Genomic DNA, 19,716 nt, shown 5'->3' on the forward strand with positions numbered 1-19,716 from the left:
CCAGCAGCTAGCTGTCCCCCAGTGTCCAACACTGACCACTTTGGTTACAACTGTGAACTCCTTTAGCCAGTGGTCACGAAGACCAGCAGCCTCCTACTCTTCCTTCCACCCCCTTTAACACCCTAAGAATTTTTGAAAATTTTCCTGATTGTCCAGCTTGGTGAGCACACCTAGCAGCTCTCCATTGTTGTGTGCAACTGCCCAGCTGATCCTGCCGGCTACGTGCTCCAGGTGTGCACTGGCCCAGGAGATCCAATATGTCCTGTCCATGGGGAGAAGAAGCTGTGGAAACACAGCTACTGGCCAGCCATAGAAACAGTGACATTTACAAGCAGATTGCACAGGGGATCCAGGAGAAGCGGGTATGACAAGGATCAGCAGCAGTGCTGCATGGAAGTGAAGGAACAGTGGCAGGCATATCAGAAGGCACCAGATGATCTGATGCCAAGCTGCAGACTGGCTGCTTTGACAAAGAGCTACATGTAATACCACCCTCCACACCACTGCCAATAGCTATGAGGAGCCTAACTCATGGGCCATTGGTGTGAACAGCGACGAGGAGGAGGATGGGGACAGGACACAGCTCTTCACCTTTTCATTCAATTACTTGTACTAGAAAAGAGAGCAGTTCAACAAAGAGATGGCGTTATCTGCTTTTCATTCCCCTGTAGAGCTAGGAAAGGGGACCGTGCGGAGCAGTTTATGTATACAGGGATGTCCCTTGAATCCTCCTGAGAGATCACAATGAAAAACTTTCATGGAGGTGCCCAGTAAAATCCTCTCCCAAAAGACTTCCAGAGATGGCAGCCTTATAGGCCGCAGCAGCTTCGAGTTACCAGCAGCCGCTGTGCTCTCTTTGCCTGTATCACCCTCAGGAGTGAGATACCAGCGAAAATCCCCACTGCCTGTGGAAGGTGGTGCCAGCATTCAGTGCCATTGTCGGATACTCAGTTTCATGCAACCTAGCAATTCCCTCCTCATTTCCCCTCACCCGGGCAGACCATACTGACCATGGCTGGAGCTGTGAATTGCACCATATACAAGAACTCAAAAGAAGTAGCATCAATAAGCATGTCTTGTTATAAGGAGGAGAAAGAAGAGGACTCGGGATGACATGTTCAGCGAGATCCTGCAACCCAGTGCTGCATCAGACCATGAAGAGAGGGTCAGGAGGATTAAAATGGCATACTGCATGGAGAAGGAGAGAGTGGACAGGAGAAAGGTGCAGGAAAAGAAGAGGGAGAGGCACCAGGACATAATGAGGCTTCTTCAGCTGCCAACACAGACGCTGCAGATTCTTGCGGACCTACAGCTTCAACAGTTATGGGCTTTCTTCCCTTTGCAGTCCATGGAGCATTCCAATGTAGCACCCCCCTACACACCAGCCCAAACATTCCATGTGGCATCAGGGGGCCACATCACTTACCCCTCTGCCCCCCATCACTCCACACCAGGGGACAGCTTCACATACGGACCTGAGTGCGCCACAGTTGACATGTGTAGCTAAAATGGAAATGACTGTTCCTTCCCCTTCTTTACAGCCATAAGTCGATGGAACAGAACTTAATATATTTGCATTTAACTTGCACAGATTTTTGGTTTTTTTTAAAGAGTTTTCATTACTCAATAACACTAGTGTTTGGAAAATAATACATCTTTATTAGTTCCCAACTGGTGCTGCAGAGTGCCTGCCAGCAGTGAAAGCACCCACTTGTTACTGTAGACTGTGATAACTCATAGGATCAGTGACAAGCAGCACAATTATCATAGATGTACACCAAGCACCACACAACTAGCAGGCCTCCAAACTGCAAGGCCAGGTAGATCACAGTACACCACACCACATTACTGTAGCTTGCTCTTAAAAAGTGTTCTTTCAAAGCCTGCCTGAGCCATATAGCTCTGAGCTGAGCTCTTCTGATAGCTGTTGAGTCTCACTGTTCAAACTCAGCATCATCTCTGCTCTCCACCCCGGCAGGAGCTTTTCCCCCTTTGCTTCACAGATATTATATAGGTCACAACTATGCAGTTATAACCACTGGGATACCGTTTACTCACAAGATTGGATGTCAGTGAGAACAATGCCAGCATTCCTTCAGCCTACCCAATGCACATTCAACAGTCACTCTGCACCTGCTGAGCCAGTAGCTGAATCTCAACTTGGCACTGTCAAGGAGGCCAGTGTACAGCTTCATAAGCCAGGGGAACAAAGGGTAGGATGGTTCCCCCTGGAAACTATTGGCATTCCAACATTACCAATGGTAATCTGCCAGTCGGGAATAAAAGTCCTTGCTTGTCGCTTTCTGAACAGTCCTGTGCTCTTAAATATGTGCGCATCATGCACCTTCCATCATGCACTCTGATGTCTGACGAGTCCCCAGTGATCCACCAACATAGAAAAAATAGCCTGTCAATTGAAGTACTCTGTGACAAGGTGGTCTGGTGCCAAAAATAGGGATGTGCATGCTATCTATAGCTTTACTGCAGTTTGGGAACCCCATTGCTGTAAATCCATCCACTATGCTCTGAATACTGTCAAGAGTCAATGTCCTGCGCAGCAGGAGATGACTAATGCCCCTGCACACTTGCATGACCACAGCCTCCGGGATGGATTTTCCAAATATAAAAGGAGTTCCCCTGACCAGCTGCAATGCAGTATCAAGTTTCCACAGTGCAGTCGCCGCTTGCTTCTCCTCTGTCAGTGCAGCTCCCATTTTGGTGTTCCAGAAATGGAGGACTGGGGTAAGCTCAGGGCACCATTCCAGGACCGTGGCCTTGCCCATCCCAAAGTTCTGCAGCCACTGCTCATCCCAAGCCTGAATTACAGTGCTGTTCCACCAACCACCAGCCAGCGCTAGTTTCTCAGGCCCAGAAGCAGCACTCCATGACCACCACCAACCACTCAGAATTGGTTCTTGCTACGTCCCACAGCAATCTGCTTATCAGGAAGTCGTCATGTTCCCCGTGGCTCTTCTTGAGGATCTGCAAATAGTGAGGAATGAGAGTCCTGTGCTTGTAATGCTCATGACAATAATGTAGAGCTGCGCAGGCTCCATGCTTCTGTCAGATGGCAGACAGTGACAAATCTCATGTGGGCTCATGGGATTTTCAAAATAGGAGCTAAAATTATGGGATAGTATGGAGTGGAGAAAGCTGCAAGATGGGAACTTGACCCCAGAGTTCCAGTCACCCCTGCACAACTTGTTTCCGTCCTATCATACATTGCCAAAACTTCTCAAAAAAGACAGTTCACTGGACGGTTGCGAGTTGCACACTGGGATACGTACCCATGGTGCTCCACACTGTGCATCAAAACAAATGCTCCTGGTGAATATGCACAGCTCTGATGCAAGGAGCCAAGCGTGAATGTGCACAAGCAACATACTAACTGCATCCAACGAGGGTAATGCCACAGCACCGTGGATTGTGGTCACGCAATCATACTTTCTAACCTTCATACTTAGCTGTCATGCAACCTCAAAATGTAAAGAATGGCAAGCACCCTGCCTCGTTACCTAAATAAAAGTGAAAATGCTACACCAGATGCCAAGCCTTTTCGAGATTCCCTGAAACCTAAAACACTGTTCACTCTAACCTCCATCTCTAAATGGAGTATTTCATTAATACAAATTAAAATCAGTGACCGAGCAGACTGATCTAAACAGCAAGAAAAACTGGTAATAAATTTTATATTTAGTTAATATAACCCAACTTACATATCACGTATTCATATTGAAATAGCACTAACAATTAAACAGGGAACACACCCTACAAACAAAAAAACCACCACTGCATACTATTTTTGCTACTTGATATTATTTAAACTATCTATTCCCAGTTCATACAAACTTCAACTTGTTTTGTTCTCAGAGCACGAAACTAGTTATTAACCATCACTGCTACAATCCCCAATATGTCTAACTAATCTCTTGCCAATCTGACATCTCAATTATCAAAAGATTTAAATCAGATCTAGATTCCTTCAATTATAATGCACTTCATGTAACATCACTACAATCCACAGAGAAGACTGACAATTCTGTACCTTTCAAATTCTTACAAGCATTTTGCATTCTTTCCCCTTCACTCATTTGGTCATTTGCAATTAGTTTAACCAGCCCTTGCATTGCTATCTTCTTCAATTCAAAGAAAAAGCTTGGTAGCTTCAAATATTTACAGTGCAAGACATTTAAATGAGTATTTACTCAAACAGCTTTTACACCCTTAGAAACAATCCTCTGCTGTTCGACTACCGTAAGAAAATATTAAAATGACTTACTGATGTTGTGATTAAGTGTTAATTTTCTGTAATATTTTATGAATCCTACATGTGCCTCAGTTCCCTATGTATTTTGCATGGCTTGCCAATGGGGAAAAAGGAATAAGTTTGCCCATAGCACAGGCTAAATAGACATAGGCCTGTGTGTCTCCTGGCTGTGAGAGCCTGAATGTGTCATTAAAAAGGACTGGCAAACCCCATATCAACAGAAAACTCAAGAAGCAGTGGAAAACCCAATCATCAGGAAACTGACATACCAAAGGACCCAGGGGGAGGTGGATTTCTCTGCCTCTCAGCAAGGAAGCTGAGTAAAGACCCCAGCTTGAAAATAAAAGGACTGGAAGGTATGATGGACAAAAGTTGGCTTCTGGAGGAAGCTGGGGTGGCCTTGCATCTGGAAACTGACTAAGAACATCCGAGAGAGCCTGAAAATGGAGTTTCATTACAGCTTAGCTGGGGCTCTGGGTTAACCAGAATGGACTATGCTTTAACCATCATTTCTCCGTGCTACCCTAAAGATGTCCTATGCTGTGTCCAGTTGACTAATAAACCCTGCTGTTCTGAAAAGCTGTTAAGAGTGTCATTGTAAACACTAGGTGGAGGCGCCTTAATCCCTGAAGAGAAAAGATGTCTCTACCTGGAGGTTTCCCTCAGCTGGACCGACTGAACAGAGCTCACTGTGAAAAAGAGCTGTAGCCCAGAGGTTCAGTCTTAGGAGGCGGTGAGGCCTACCCTGAAGGAAGAGTGAGACCCCTTGGGAGTCTGGCTCGTGGAAGGGGTTCCTCCAAGGTACTGTTCCAAAGCTGGGGGCGTAGCACCAATCTTATCGATCTGTAACAGATTACAGCCACTATCGACTGAAAGACAGATGGGCTGCAAACATGGAAGAAAATTAAATTTCATAGAATAAAAATTTAAGTACCTGATAATAGTATCTGAGAACCCAGCAAAGCCCTTCAACATAAGACTGTACAACTTTACGACGGAATTTCTCATCAGACACATCAACATCAAATTTGTTCTTGTAGTAGCGCTGTTTCCAACCAGATTCCCATAACCTACACAAGAAGCACAATTAGATTTTAGTCTACAATTGTTTTCATATTATATATTTAAATGTCACATATTTTGCAATGAAAGCTAAGGCAAATGCTGTACTAACGTTAGGGTAATGGTATGGCGAGCATCTCACCTCAAGAGATGCATCAATTTAAAGTCACTTACACCCTAAATTACCATTTGATGTTTGACAATGTCTTCTACTCATTTAAACCAGGGCTTGGGGAGGGTGGGCAGGGAACTGACGGAGACCCAAAAGCCAGAGGAGTAAACACACTGGCCAGAGACTGAGATGAAAGTTATGACTGGGGAAGCCAAACTTGAAAATTTAGGAGTAACACCCTGAGAAGCAGTTTAGTCCTTATTCTCTGCTGCTTGGACAGCATTGTGATTTCTACAAAAAGTGCTGTCCCTGAACCCTGCTTGAAGGGGTAAAGATTGTTTTAAAAAAAATTTAAAAAATTGAAATACATTTTTATTTTTAAAAGTAAATAAACCTGTTTAAAATTTGGAGCTATGACAACCTATGTTAAGACCTAAACTTACTACAATCTATTAAAAGCATTTAAACAAAGACATGCTGCATCAGAGAGCTCTCCTCAAGTTTTAAGGACTTAACAAGGGAGCTTCTTTTCCAATTATATACAGAATCAGGGGGAAAACCATCTAACTTCTGAGGTCAACTCAAGCTCATGTACTGCATTATCTGTCTATACCAGTGGTCCCCTTGCAACCCAATCAGCACACAGCAGCAGCCCATGTGACATTCTCGGGACCATACAGGTAGTATACATATTGCGTGGATGCAGCCCACAAAACACAGAGCTGCATATGCAGCCCACAATGGTCAATAGGTTGAGAACCATTGATCTATACTATTTTCAGTCTTTACAATGGAGGAAGTGCTGCTATTTTCCCAAATGAAAGTACTTCCAGTTTGTTGTGCAGCAAAGCTTTTGCTTTAATTACTTCTGGTTTCAGTTTAACTAGCAGTTTGTATTTTCATTTGGACTAGTTCAAAGTTGAAAAACCAGTTGGCAGCTGATAAAATAGGCAAGCTTGTTTCCCTCTTCCAAGCTATGAATAAAAACCAGGTGAGAGGATGAGATTTACTAATTCTAAAAACCTGAAGGACACGGGGCAATTTTCAAAGGTATTTAGGCATCTAAATATGTAGATAGGTGCTACTGAAAAACCAGCTAGGAGCCTAATTTGCATTGATTTAAATGAGAATTAAGCATATAAGCTTCTAAGGAACTTTTGAAAAACCTAGTAGGCACCTAACTGCATCTTTAGACACCTATATATCTTTGAAAGTCTGGCCCACAGTGTGTTCACTAACTATAGTTAACACTTCATGTAGTTTGCACAAATTACAAGTAAAATGACAGTCTAGTAGATAAGAAATGGATGATTCAAAATTTTCTAACATAATAAAAATGTAAAGATTAAGAACCTGAATAAATGTTTATTTAAGCAAATACATAGCTCATCATACATGTACAGACAGTGCATCCTGGTTAGCAAAAAGTAACAACTAATTTAGTGTAATGGCTATATTTGGTCAATATATATATTAAAACATGTTTATTTGCACCAAATGAGAATAAACCTGTCTTTAGGAAAATTAATAAGTATAAATGCAAAAATATCACATATATTTAAATCAAGGTTTCCTGCTTGCTGATTTATACTTCAGTGTGAACGCACAGGAAAGAAAAGAAAGAATAGTTTGGCATAAGATCAAAGGACACTGATCAAATATGGAATGCAGGATGCAGTGATGAATGTGTTACCCAAACTTTGCACCCTGCTAAGATTTTAATGTGCTACACTTAAATAAACGTTTCTTCTTCTCTATACCTAGGTCCTCCCCTCGCCCCCCCCCGCCGCAAAAAAAGCCAACCCCCAATTTGTACATTTCTTTTGACGCTATTCTAAATACGGAATGAAGTGACAGTGGACTTCTCTAGCCTTTCACCTTTTGAGACCTTGGTTCAAACATTATTTGAGTTGGCTAAACCTGCTTTCACCTTATTCCTACCGTATTCATTTATGTAAACAAAGGGCATCTTGCTCATAGCTAAACACACATACCCAATATAAAATCAATATTTCAAAAAACCCAAAAACATATTTCGGTAATCAATATAAATAAAGCTACACACCTAGTATAACTGAACTTTATGGGTTAAATAGCTCAAAAATTCAATTGCAGAACAGTGGCATTCAGCTCACATAATCAAAGCTAAACACTGAATGTCTAGCCAATTTAGCACTTGGTCTCAAAGGGAGCAGTGGCTTGGAGGACAAAAACCTGTACGCATACTAATCTAGATACTTAGATTTAACAGCTATAGCTTACACATCTCACTGGAATTTACTGAATATTCTAACCCTCCACATTAATTACTCATGGATAAAAAGATCATAGGAAAGCATCTGAAGGCACTGCTGCTCTAAGCTAAATAGCATTAATTAGGCTGCATCTACTTCAGCAATTTGCTAACAAAGTGCTACAAAAAATGGCTTCACCTGATATTATCCTCTGGCTCAGGTTCACTGTCACTGTCTTCTGCTTTGCGCTTAATTCCTCCTGCGGGGGACGGGGTGCGATCAGAAGTGAAACTAGTATTAGGAGATGAAGAAGGAGTCTAGGGATATAATCAGATATAAACACAGGAAAAAGGGTTTTATTATGCATTTCATATTCATTAAAAATTAATGGTTTTGTGTGAAGAATTAAGAAAATTTGTTATTTTTACTTAAAACAAAAACAAAAAACTACATACTACACAATCATAAAATATTAGGAAGTCCACTAGCATGAAATAGGGTTTTATAATAGGAATCAAACATTGGAATGTAAAAACAAAAACCAACAACGAAACATGAAATTCTGTGACAAAGCACAAAACGTTTGGTATAGTCCAGTCTAACAGTAGGAATAGAAAAAACAATTGGATACAAGGCTTATTTTATGACTTCTGCTTATGACTGCAGCAAAACAGGTCACATATACAGACTATAACATAAAGATGACTTTGAATTTACAGAACTGGCAGCCAAATTTAAAATATTTCTGCAAATTGCAAGTGAGCTCTATTCAAATAAAAGTATCTTAACATGGAAGAAAGAGTTTTAGGAAGTATCTCTCATTTCTGCAGCTCACAGTTAGAAGATATTTAAGATAAATAAAACTTAAACACTGAAGATTGTGACAAACTGACAAGAGCTAGGAAGTTAAAATTCTGATGAAAGCCTCAAAAGAACAATTTTAATGCATTTTTTTGCTTTAAAATACAAAATTTCAGGATTAAAGTGAGTAGTAAATTAAAATGGCAAACTTTTATTTACCCAGGCTTACCAGACAAAAAATACTTATTAGCAATAGAGAAATGTTTATTGAAATGTACATTTACTGTTTGGATGGGCAAATAGAGCCAAAGGGGAATCCTCACTGTACACTGCATACGAGTGACTTTTCTATAGTCAAGTCTGGTTAAATGTTTCCATAACAACCACCTCTAGTTTTCAGTCACTCAACTTTCCAAAAGTTTTCCTGTAGGCAGGTATGGGAAATTTGTAACTAAGTAGATACATTTTTTAGAAAGTATAAATAATTAGCAGTTCAGTCTTTATTTTTATATATTTGGAGCAGCAGGGAAGCTACTCCTCTGCATTATAGAAAGTTGATTTTTGAACAGCACTATAGCTGAAACAGAATCTAGGAAGTTCAAACCTGGCCATTGTGAAGCGAGCCTTTGCAAAAACTGTTTGGAACTTGGCTAAATTACAAGGCACTAGGCAGGGGAGAACAATTTGCACATACACAGTAGATATTTCTTACCACTAGTGCTCAAAAGGGAGACTGTACATAATGTAGAGCTGCCTGACTTAGGTGCATATTAAGTGTGGACATCTTCTAAGGTCCACTGAAAGAAGCAGAGCTAAACAACTTATGTATGTGCAAAGAGTCATTCAGTATGTAACACTGACAACCAATACTAAAGTATACAACTGGATGAGTATTTTTAATACACTCTACTGCAGTGCTCCTCAAACTTCTGTACTGGTGACCCCTTTCAGACAGCAAGCCTCTGAGTGCGACCCCCCATAAATTAAAAACACTTTTAAATATATTTAACATGATTATAAATGCTGGAGGCAAAGCGGGGTTTCGACAGGAGGCTGACAGCTCATGAACCCCCATGTAATAACCTCGCAACCACCCGAGGGGTCCTGACCCCGATTGAGAACCCCTGCTCCACTGCACTAAGAATGAAAATAAGTTGAAAGATACACTGTTTGATAGTTAAACTGCCATTTTTCCTACAACTTCACAGGTGTATTCACTCACAGCACAGAGGAAAAGAAACTAAAATACTCTCCACTGGAGAACATCCCACTTTAAACTAAATAATCCTACAAAAAGGACAGTCTACAGAATTGTTCCAAGAGACAATAACTACCCATTTTTCAGCCAGCCTGAATGCTATCTCCATCTGTTGGAGACAAGAAAAGAACCCAGCATATTCAGCTGTGGCAGACATTTCACAGGGGTGGGATTGTAAGAGGTTTCTTTTTTCCTGCCTGAACTGGAGTGGAAGTTGGATGTTATACCCATTCCTGGACTAGAATAGAGACTACATGGACCAACAGAGTGTGATTATTTTTTTGGCAATCACTAAAGGATACAGAAAATTAAAGCTAACATGATTAGCTCTGGCATTAGCCAGCATCATACAAAATATGAGCATAGAATAAGAACCTATACAGAATAGATTATACATTGATCCAAATTTAATGTCTCCAATGAAAAATATTTTCATTTAAAATTAGAAAAAAAAACCTACTATGTAAAACTGAGGTTTCACTGGTCTTGGGAAATAGCTGGGTTTGTTTGTTTCCAACCTGGGATGGATTTGAACTCAGTACCTGTGTGCTGCTCAGGTTCAGTGGCCAGAACATTTCCTTGGAGTTATGGAGGTCCTGTTTGAGCTCAGGTGCCTTGCAACGTTCTTGAACTCTCACACTGCACATGCGCGGTGTAATCCATGAGGCACATGGACCTTCAAATGCTTGCTGGAATACCTAACTGGGGAAGCAAACTTTTTCTAATAGCATTGTAATTTGATTTCCCCAGAGGGCAAAATGAGTGACATGTATTCTGCTGGGACTAACATTCAAGCACTGGAGACCATGGTGCAATGATCTGAGCCCTGGTTTGATCACTATCTGTGCTCTAAATATACGGCCAGAATAGGCCAGCTTTAAGACACAAAGATCAAGCCAGGGCTCAGATCATCGCACCAGCATCTCAAATTCTTGAGGGTTATCCCAAAAGAGTGCAGGGCACCCACTAGCCCTGGGGGGGGCAGGGGGGGAGGATCAAGTTTAAATGTTATTTGAAAAAGAATCTGCTTCTCCAGTTAGGTAGGCTAAGGCTCATCTACCTACTTCACAAGTGTAATGGATCACAGGGCTCTCTCTCACAAATCCCTTGTTCAAACAGCCCCAAATTTGGATCACAAACCACTCCTGCCCTACAACTCATTCCATTTATCCCACTGCCCTAGATGTAACCCCAAGCCCCTCTCACTCAGATTCACCCCCACCTCCTCTACGGCCAGCAAGCATCCACCACACACAATCCTGACCGATTTTAGCAATATGCCTTTCAACCTTTTTCAAATTCCTGCCCAAGGTAGGACTCAGAATGACACTAGGTGGGATGGGTCAGGTTCAAAAGGACCACTGCTTATCACCTTCAGCTATCCAGCTAGGGTGAAACTTTGAAGACTAAAAATTCTGTTAACCCCTGTCTGCACATGCTCACAGTAATCCATCAGGCTCCTGAACACACGTGAGGCTTAGCATGCAATTGTATTAGAGATCACTCTCAAGCATTTGAGACCCTGGTGCAACAACCTGAGCACTGGTTTGAGTGCTGTGTGGGAAGGAGGTGGAGGAGGTTGGGGGAGAGTTGCTAGAAATTGTCAGCTTAAGAAGAGCTGTTTTCCAGGGGCTCAGGAATCCCTTGGCCAAAGGGCCCCAAATTTGGACCACTGACATATCCTGTGCCTCTATGAGATGCAACAAATCTCCTGGCAATCTGATTAACCAAACAGATTTTAAAGCACTTACAGTGACTGTTCTATAACCTCAAAAACAACCACAAAAAGGTTGTGAACATATTCCACCAACAATATCTTGCTAATTAGAGATTGGAAAGCCCTACTGATCTGGCATTCAACAGGTCACACACCATGACAGAAGTAAAAATGAAAAGATTAGCAAAATGAATAATTAAAAAAAATCAATCCCAATTCAGTTGCTTAGTTTGATTTTATTTTTCCTACATTTCTACATATGGCATGTTCTTAAATCCCATGCTCACAACAGCCTCAACTCCATAATCTTGCATAATGATTCAAGTTTGCTTAAAAGTGTTTATTTTTGATTGGAAGGGCATTCTTTGCATTATATTTACCTTTTCAGAAATATTTAATCAATGATATTTGAAATATGAAAATGAACAAAACTTGACTTAAGTAGCCTTGGAAAACTGATTAAAAACTTGACTAGTTAAGTTGGTTCTTCAAGAAATAAAGTAAAAATAGAGTGATTAAGAGCTTAGAAGTAAATTGTAACATTAGTATATTCATTACTTTTTTCCTTCTTACATTTATAACTAAAATCTAAACATTCACTCACCGAGTTCTGTTTGTCTTGCATTCTCATTTCATAGGCTGTCTGCCTGGGGTTACTGATTGCTTGAGGACTAGATCTATTTCCTCTCCCCAAAGCTTGAGGGGAAAACTGGCCACCAGGAATAAAAGAAGGCTGATCCCTCTACAAAAGCAAATAAATACATACACAGTGATATAAATCTAATATTGGAGATTACAAGAATAAAAATTAGCACATATAGCTGATGTTCTTTTAGAGTTCTTAGATTATCAGTTGCTAGAATGTAAAATGAGCAGAGTTCGATCACAATTACTTATTCAGTTCAGCTTAGAATAAGTATGTTTAAACAAGATCTTATATATGTAAAACATACCCTTGGATAAGATGGCACTTACAATTTCAGGGCTTCCTATTTTCAAGGATTTTATTAAATGCTCTCAAAAAGTTACATTTTTGTACTGAAGTTCCAAAAACATCAGAAGAAAAAAAAATATATTTTTTTAACTAAAGAAACGCCATCTTGCTATTAAGAGCGTGAAAAATAGGATTTACATTTCAAGGAAGATGATAAATCATTTTCTTGCACTCTGATAGCAATACTCAGCTGATCCTTATTTTAAAGTTTAGACTTGATATGTACATAACACTCAATGAAACGGGGCATTATAAAGTTGGAAAAACTTTGGTTAAATGAAGTGATGATGATCCTATGACACTCCTCCACTGTATATCTAGAGTCCTTGTGCCTCAAGGAAATAGAAAGAGACATCAAGCTCTGGGAAATGGTTGGGGGGCTTCTGACATATTAGAAGTACTGCACAGAGATGCTGTCTTGAAGCCAAGGGTCCCAGGACAGTGAGGACCTGCTGGGTTTCTTGGATCATTAGATCACGTTGTAAAGAAGCTACACCTATTTGAATGAGCTATCAAGTAACATGTTTATTGTACAAATCCTAGATTCAAATGAACATGCAATAATCTATTCTAAAGAGTTAGGAAGGACATTTAGTACAAAAAACGTAAATTAAATGCAATTTTAAGGGTTTAACATGCACAAGTACATGTTAAGGCTGTCAACAATCCACACTTTGCCATTGTGAATAACTGGTGTTTTGTATTACTGTGAATAAATCTGCACATATACTTTAGTCACAATGTAACCAAGTTACATTTGCTGAGGAAACCTTGTTGTGGAATTCTGATATGCCTGTTTAAAGGTTAAAGCTTGATTTAGCATTAACTGTTTAATTTTCTGTAGTCAGTTTACTAAACTCTTAATCAGGCTCTCAATTGAGAGGCGCATCTTCTGTCCTCTGTGCTGACACACTGTAACCCAATGGCACAATCACTCTGTGCAACTGGTACTGTAAAGTATTTGATACTGTAGTCACATTATACAGACGTACCTATATTCCAAAGGCCCCAATTTATTGTTATCCTTGAGCAACTTAATTCCCCCTCCCATTTTAAATAGGTTTAGATTTAATTATGTGATTTTTCCATTCAATGCTGCAATTTTTAAAAAAAGAAAAAGGTTTTTGTAAAACACTGTAAGACAGTAAGACAAAAACTATGCAGTTGTTACAGCAGTTTTATCTAATTTACTGAAATGAGACTAAACTTCTTTTTGTCACAATATAAAAATGCCTGTAAAAGTAAGATCTTAAATTTACCTTCATTCTTTTTCTTTTTTCTTTTTGTCGTCTTCTGAAGTTCTCCTAAAACAAGAGTAAACTCAATTAAAATAACCTAGTCTTACAAGTCTTTTAGGAAAATATTTCCTGAGTCCCTCCACTAATCACCACACAAAGAAAGATTAAGTAGCAAGTCTGAGTAGGCATCATGGCTACTGACCTATGAGGCTTTTCTAAGCTACACTAGCATCCTATGGAAAACATCCCCCAAAACTGAAGTGTTCATAGAATGGGGGATGTTTTCCATAGGATGCTAGTGTAGCTTAGAAAAGCCACAGACCAGTAATCCTAGGTGGGGACAGGGAAGAGTTCAGTTCAGCAAGCCTCATAGGTCAGTAGCCATGATGCCTACTCAGAATGGCTCACAATACTCAGCAAATTGCACTGGGACAACAAGGCCTTTAAGGCACATATGTGAAGATGCCAAAACAGAGTTTTGCCCGTCTTTCCACCTGGGTGAAGATACTACAGAAGTTGAGGTGCTACAGGTAACTCAGCACAGATACACGTTTCTTGTCACAGTTGCTAGTGGCTCAAAAAATTCCTGCCCTTCTTTTTTATTTTAAGATCCTGGATCTTGCTCCAAAGCCTGTTCTTCTACAAGTGCTAAGTTTGTACTGTAGTTTGATATATTATATTGAGAGAATTGTAGATTATGGTTATGACATACAATACATCCTGCCAACATTGAAACAATGTTTTTCTGACTGGATACTTAGCATAGTCCTGTTCTCTTGATTGAGGGGTTTTATTACTCTCCTTTTTATGAATAAGCTATTTAGGATTGTTTGCTTAGTACTTTCTAGCAATATAACCCATGTGCTAGGAATATGCTGCAGTGTAGTGAGTTATTGTTGACCAAGAAGTCTAATTTGCTTGAAACAGCTGAAGGATCCCTTCTCAAAATAAGCAGCATTGATTTACTGATTACAACACAAACATAATAAATTTCTCTAGAACTTAACTAAGTTTAATACAATGCACAAAGCTGCCACCGACACGTTTAGCAGGAAATTTGTGAAAAATCTACTCACTGGAAGAAAATGTAACTGAAAATCCATAAAAGTAAAGAAGCTTTAAACAAGTGATACAGGACTGAAAAAGTGCAATTATTTTTGTATTCTAAAAAGCATTAATAGTTAATGCTTTCAGAATACGAAAATAGTCATTGGTAAATTAAATTCTGAAGAACCCTTCAGAGTAGCTAACAGGTTTGACACAAAGCAGAAAAGTGAACAAATGGTCAGCTTTTACACAGAAGTAAGTGCTCCAAGTCAAGGACTGTCTTTACAGTAGTGTTATGTACTGTGCCAGCCTCATTCCCTCAACTAATGTAATGAATTAATTATGGAGGGCTTGAAAATCCACTCACCTATTGGCCATCGGCAAGAAAAAAAAGCTTGTTTTTTAAAAGAAGAATTTTCAAATTATTATGATTGAAAAGAACTAAATATGAACTGAAAAATACCCAGTGGAGTGAAATCTTATCTTTTAGACCATTCCAGTGCCTGTTAGAGCTCAAAACTTTCCCATGTTGCCGCAAAGTAGAAACTAAGCAGGTTTGTCTGTTTTCAAAGGTTCTATTCACTACACTGTGGGCAGCAGTGAAAGAAAAAAAAAATCACGTCAGTTTCACAACAGTCTTGTTTGGGTGTTGGCAGAGACAAAGAAAGGCCATCGAATTATTCACTCAGCAGGATGACCCAAAGTGGAGACTGGGGAGGTAGGAAAGGGAATTGTGTGTGAAGAGACCAGCCTTATTTCATTATCAGTGTTTCCTGTATTATTGTACAATACAATGGACATTTTCAAAGTGGTAACTGTGATGATGCTGGCAAACCAGATGCCAGCTCTTGCCATACTAAACACTGATAGATGCACAGCTGGAAACTGGCCTGGTTTGCCTGTGTTAATATTGTTAAAACTGATAGAGTTATAAAAGTATTTAATGTTTAGACTTAAGGAAACAGTATTAAACAAGCATTTCATAATGTAGGATGCTTATAACGTGCCTCATATTATAAGGTAATATTTAAGTGTTTTCCCTGCAACTATAAAAGTAACTATAAAACTCCAATAAGGAAAGAAGCATTACCAAGTGTGAAATATTAAATTTACCACAAGAGGTGTCATCACCTCCCCCACAAAATGTGGCTTATAGACACCAAACAAGCCATTGTGGAACATCAGCAGACAAAATACTTGGCTGACTGCTTCCCCAACACCCACGAAGAGGGTACATGCCCAAGCTCTTGTCCCACTATTTGAACATGGGGGGAAGGGCATAAAAATACTAGCCAAGAAGGAATTGTTATCACTATGTTGCTTGGAATTCAGACAGGGCAAAAATTTCTAAGCATAAGCAAGGGATCCTCAAGCTGCTTGGCTTGGGTCAACCGTAAAGGACATATAGAGCTAGCATATTATAGCAGCTATTACCTTTTGGAACCTAAGACTCTCATATGTACGTTGATCTGCTTTAATCTTGTCAATAACTCATTTCTTAGTAAATAAATCTTTAGTTAGTATTATAGGATTGGCTACAAGCATCATCTTTGGTTTGAGATCTAAGGTACAGCTGATCTGGGATAATCGACTGGTCCTTTGGGCCTTGGAGTAACCTGAATATAGCCATGATGCCTGGTGTAAGGGACTATCTATCACAAAGGTAAGCTTACCCGCTGGTAAGACAGATGGGAGTACCCCAGGAGGTTGTCCGTGACTCCACATTACAGTGCTTTAGGAGTTCACACTTGTTACTTGGCTAGTGAAATCTAGTTCTACAACATACAAACAGTTAAGTGACACTCTGCCCCGAGGTTGGCACTCATGCCTGTGAGCCTCTCCGGACAGCTTGACAGCAACATTTCAAGGAAAACTGTTCCTAAATTCTACTAAACACTGCATAAAAGCCATCTAAGCTGAACTTCAAAATCATAAATGCTTTACCTCATCATCTTTCCTCTTTTTAAAAATGCTATCTTCAACTTCTCCAACAGCCAACATGATCATCTGTACTCTCTGGAGGTTGACATAACCACTCTCTGTGAGGTACCCCTACAAAACAAACAAGTTAATACAAGTGGCGGAGGGGGTTCCGCTGAAAAATTTGGATTTTTTTTTAATAGCAACACAAAAGTTGAAATGTACCCCAGTTTTGTGCACCACGTTTTTATATATGCCAACCAGACGATCAATTGCTCCCTCTCTGTGAATAAAGAATAAACATACTTAAATTCTAGTCTATACGCCACTCTTGTTTACAGCTATGCTAGATATATCTATAGAAACAAATGTAAATAAATCTATTCTTGTATATACAGTTGCTTTACATACCTGATCTCTAAAGATGGCAAATGAGGAAGAAAGTCATTCCCCACGAAGAAACACATGAAGACCCAGTCATCTACGCTTCTCTCAATATCAAAAGTAAAAGGTAAACTGGCCATAGTTAGTTCTTTTTCCAAATACTGCAATAAAAAAAACCCAGACATTGGGAAGCCTGTCAGATGCTACTACAAATAGACTTTACATAAAGCAGCTTTACAAAACAATTTTGCATACCTCTCGCAGCACACTTAATCGGATAAAGATAAACTCTTGTTCAGAGCCAGGAGGACAATCTGCAAACTGATCATGCTGCAATACAAAAGAATATGGAAAAGTATTAATCACACGCTGGTCCACCTTAAAACTTTTTGGCTTAATATTAAAGGTTTAATCGAAAAGGAATTAAGAATAGAGGTGCAAGTCCAATTCCTGAAGTCTTTATACTATTTTTCCTTCTGTTTTTACTTTGACAAATTGCCTATCAACTTTAATGGTGGTTTTACCCAGCTAACTAGTAACGAAAGAGTGAGTAGGTTTCAAATTAGCACTGTACTGACACTTTATTGTGGTGCAAACTTTTTTTTTTTTAAGTAAAAAAGAGAAGAGTCAGGCATTCCACTGATATTACTGCTATTGTACTTCAGCAAACCCCTCCCTCCCCCCCCCCCTGAAAAAACCAAACCCACTATCTGTGGACACTAAACTTGACTACAATTGAGCCAACAATCAAAGAACTACTGCAAACTGTTAAAACTCTTACCTCTCCTTGTTTCTCTCTTGGCAAGCCTTGACAATCCTTAACCTCATGGCCAAACTGATTACAAAGACCACAAGGTTTGGGTTTATTTGGTTTAAACTCTTCTCTGATTATAGTGAAGTTTGGTTCATGTGTAGCTAGTCCAAGCATGATCAGATCAGCTATCAAGCAGAGCAAGAAAGAAAAGTAATGAAAAGTAGACATTAAGGCTTGTATATGAGTTAAAGAACCAAGTGTATTCCATTTTAAACAACTGCGAGCAAGGCATGTGGGTGCATTCAGTACAATTTGAAATACTGTCCTATAAAAATCAGTGTCGTTTGATACTACAGGTATAAATTAGTTCTTCAGCTAGGGATAATACTGGATCTTGCCCCCAAAAGTAAAATGGAGCTTCCAAAAATACATTAACCAATCCACGGGATACTTTGAATGCATCCATCAACCTAAGCATTTAACTTATTCACCATCTGGAAACTGCCAGTGTTAAAAAGCTTAACCAACAAACGCATTGCTAGCAAAGGAGGAGGACTTACCATCAGCCCCACACAAACAATGATGAGTGTTTGGGTCATGGTTTGGCTGAGCTAAACAAAAGAAAAATAAGTGTGTTCAAATCAAGTTATTATATACAATTTCATCAATGCTTCTGAACACGTCTTACAAGTATACAATAGAAGTATGCACATTTCAGTTAACTTACCTCTCTGTCTTCTAATGTAATCCATGATTTTGTGTTCCCCTTCACCAGGAGCACTCGCATCAGATAAAATAACCTGTAAAACGTTTAGACCATGTAAACTTTTTTTTTTTTTTTAAAACTGTGCTGTTGACATTAAGAAATGAGCAAACGTTTAAGATCTTTGTGTCTTGACCCTATGAATGCAAAACACTTGAAATGTTTAGTAATTTCATCTAAATTGCCTTTACTTCAATATGAATTATACTCACTGAACCCAATTTAAGAGTCGCTTGTTATTTACACTTGTATAAATTACTTTATTCAAACAGATTTTCTACCAATTCTATTAAAATAATACACTAACTTCATCATAGAGTACATAAAGTTACTAGGACTGACAGTTAGCTAATGCATCCAATGTTTTCTAAGAAAGTTTAAAAGTCAGTTAAAACTTGCACTGGACAACCAGCAATGTAGACATGCATGAGACCCCCACAGACCTCCTTTAGAACTCTGGAATCCCAGACACTCAGATACCACTGTGATGAGGACCATACAAGTACTCAGACAGACCAACAGTGAAGTTCACAAACTCAGTTGTTTATGGAGGGAAATGCCCCCCAATTAGAACACATTTTAACAGCCCATTTAGGGTAAATGAAATGGTCAGCTGTCTCTAAAGAGGCTGATATTCTGCCCTCCCAACACATGGTAAATGCAGTGCTATCAGTCAGCAGGAAGACTTGATGGGAAAAACAGGAAAGCCAGAAAGACAAGATAATAAAATTGATAGGAATCATTTTGGTTGCTTAGTATTGTGTTCTCTTCCAATCACTTGCAATAAGTGAGAAAGAACTCAGGCCTGAGACCTACAAGAGGCAGAACACAAGTTAAAAATCCAATACAGAAAAAGGGGAAAAAAACAAACAAACCGTTCTGTAAGAATGGGGAGGAAAACGGAAGGGTAGAGTCTTAACTCATACAGTCTTTATAGAGACAATGTACCTTGGTTTCCAATATCAAATCCTATTATAGTGCTCCTTAAACCCCATTTTTATATAAAATCATAAAAATGGCTCTACTGGATGGTGTTATTAGGATGAAATGTATCTCTTAGGTGAAAAACCTTGATGTACAAGTTACCCCCATCTCAAATAACATCACAGTGCCAGAAGACAAGGCTAATCTACTGTTTAAATTTACACTGTTCAATCATACTATA

The 19,716-nt window shown here is 39.5% G+C and overlaps 1 protein-coding gene across 4 annotated transcripts in view; it reads right to left on the reverse strand.

Moving 5' to 3' along the window:
- Positions 1-19,716, reverse strand: part of XRN2 (5'-3' exoribonuclease 2) — a 496,353-nt gene that overhangs the window by 49,357 nt on the left and 427,280 nt on the right. For all 4 annotated transcript variants that reach the window (XM_050951290.1, XM_050951289.1, XM_050951287.1 and 1 more), the window contains 11 exons: positions 18,516-18,588; positions 18,349-18,399; positions 17,816-17,973; positions 17,290-17,364; positions 17,062-17,195; positions 16,876-16,933; positions 16,675-16,782; positions 13,705-13,749; positions 12,056-12,193; positions 7,874-7,992; positions 5,202-5,337 (listed from right to left, as the gene is read on the reverse strand). In XM_050951290.1, coding sequence (XP_050807247.1) covers positions 5,202-5,337; positions 7,874-7,992; positions 12,056-12,193; positions 13,705-13,749; positions 16,675-16,782; positions 16,876-16,933; positions 17,062-17,195; positions 17,290-17,364; positions 17,816-17,973; positions 18,349-18,399; positions 18,516-18,588 — 1,095 coding nt within the window. The remainder of the gene's footprint in view (positions 1-5,201; positions 5,338-7,873; positions 7,993-12,055; positions 12,194-13,704; positions 13,750-16,674; positions 16,783-16,875; positions 16,934-17,061; positions 17,196-17,289; positions 17,365-17,815; positions 17,974-18,348; positions 18,400-18,515; positions 18,589-19,716) is intronic.

Source organism: Gopherus flavomarginatus, chromosome 4 (assembly GCF_025201925.1).
Source record: "Gopherus flavomarginatus isolate rGopFla2 chromosome 4, rGopFla2.mat.asm, whole genome shotgun sequence".
NCBI lineage: Eukaryota > Metazoa > Chordata > Testudines > Testudinidae > Gopherus > Gopherus flavomarginatus.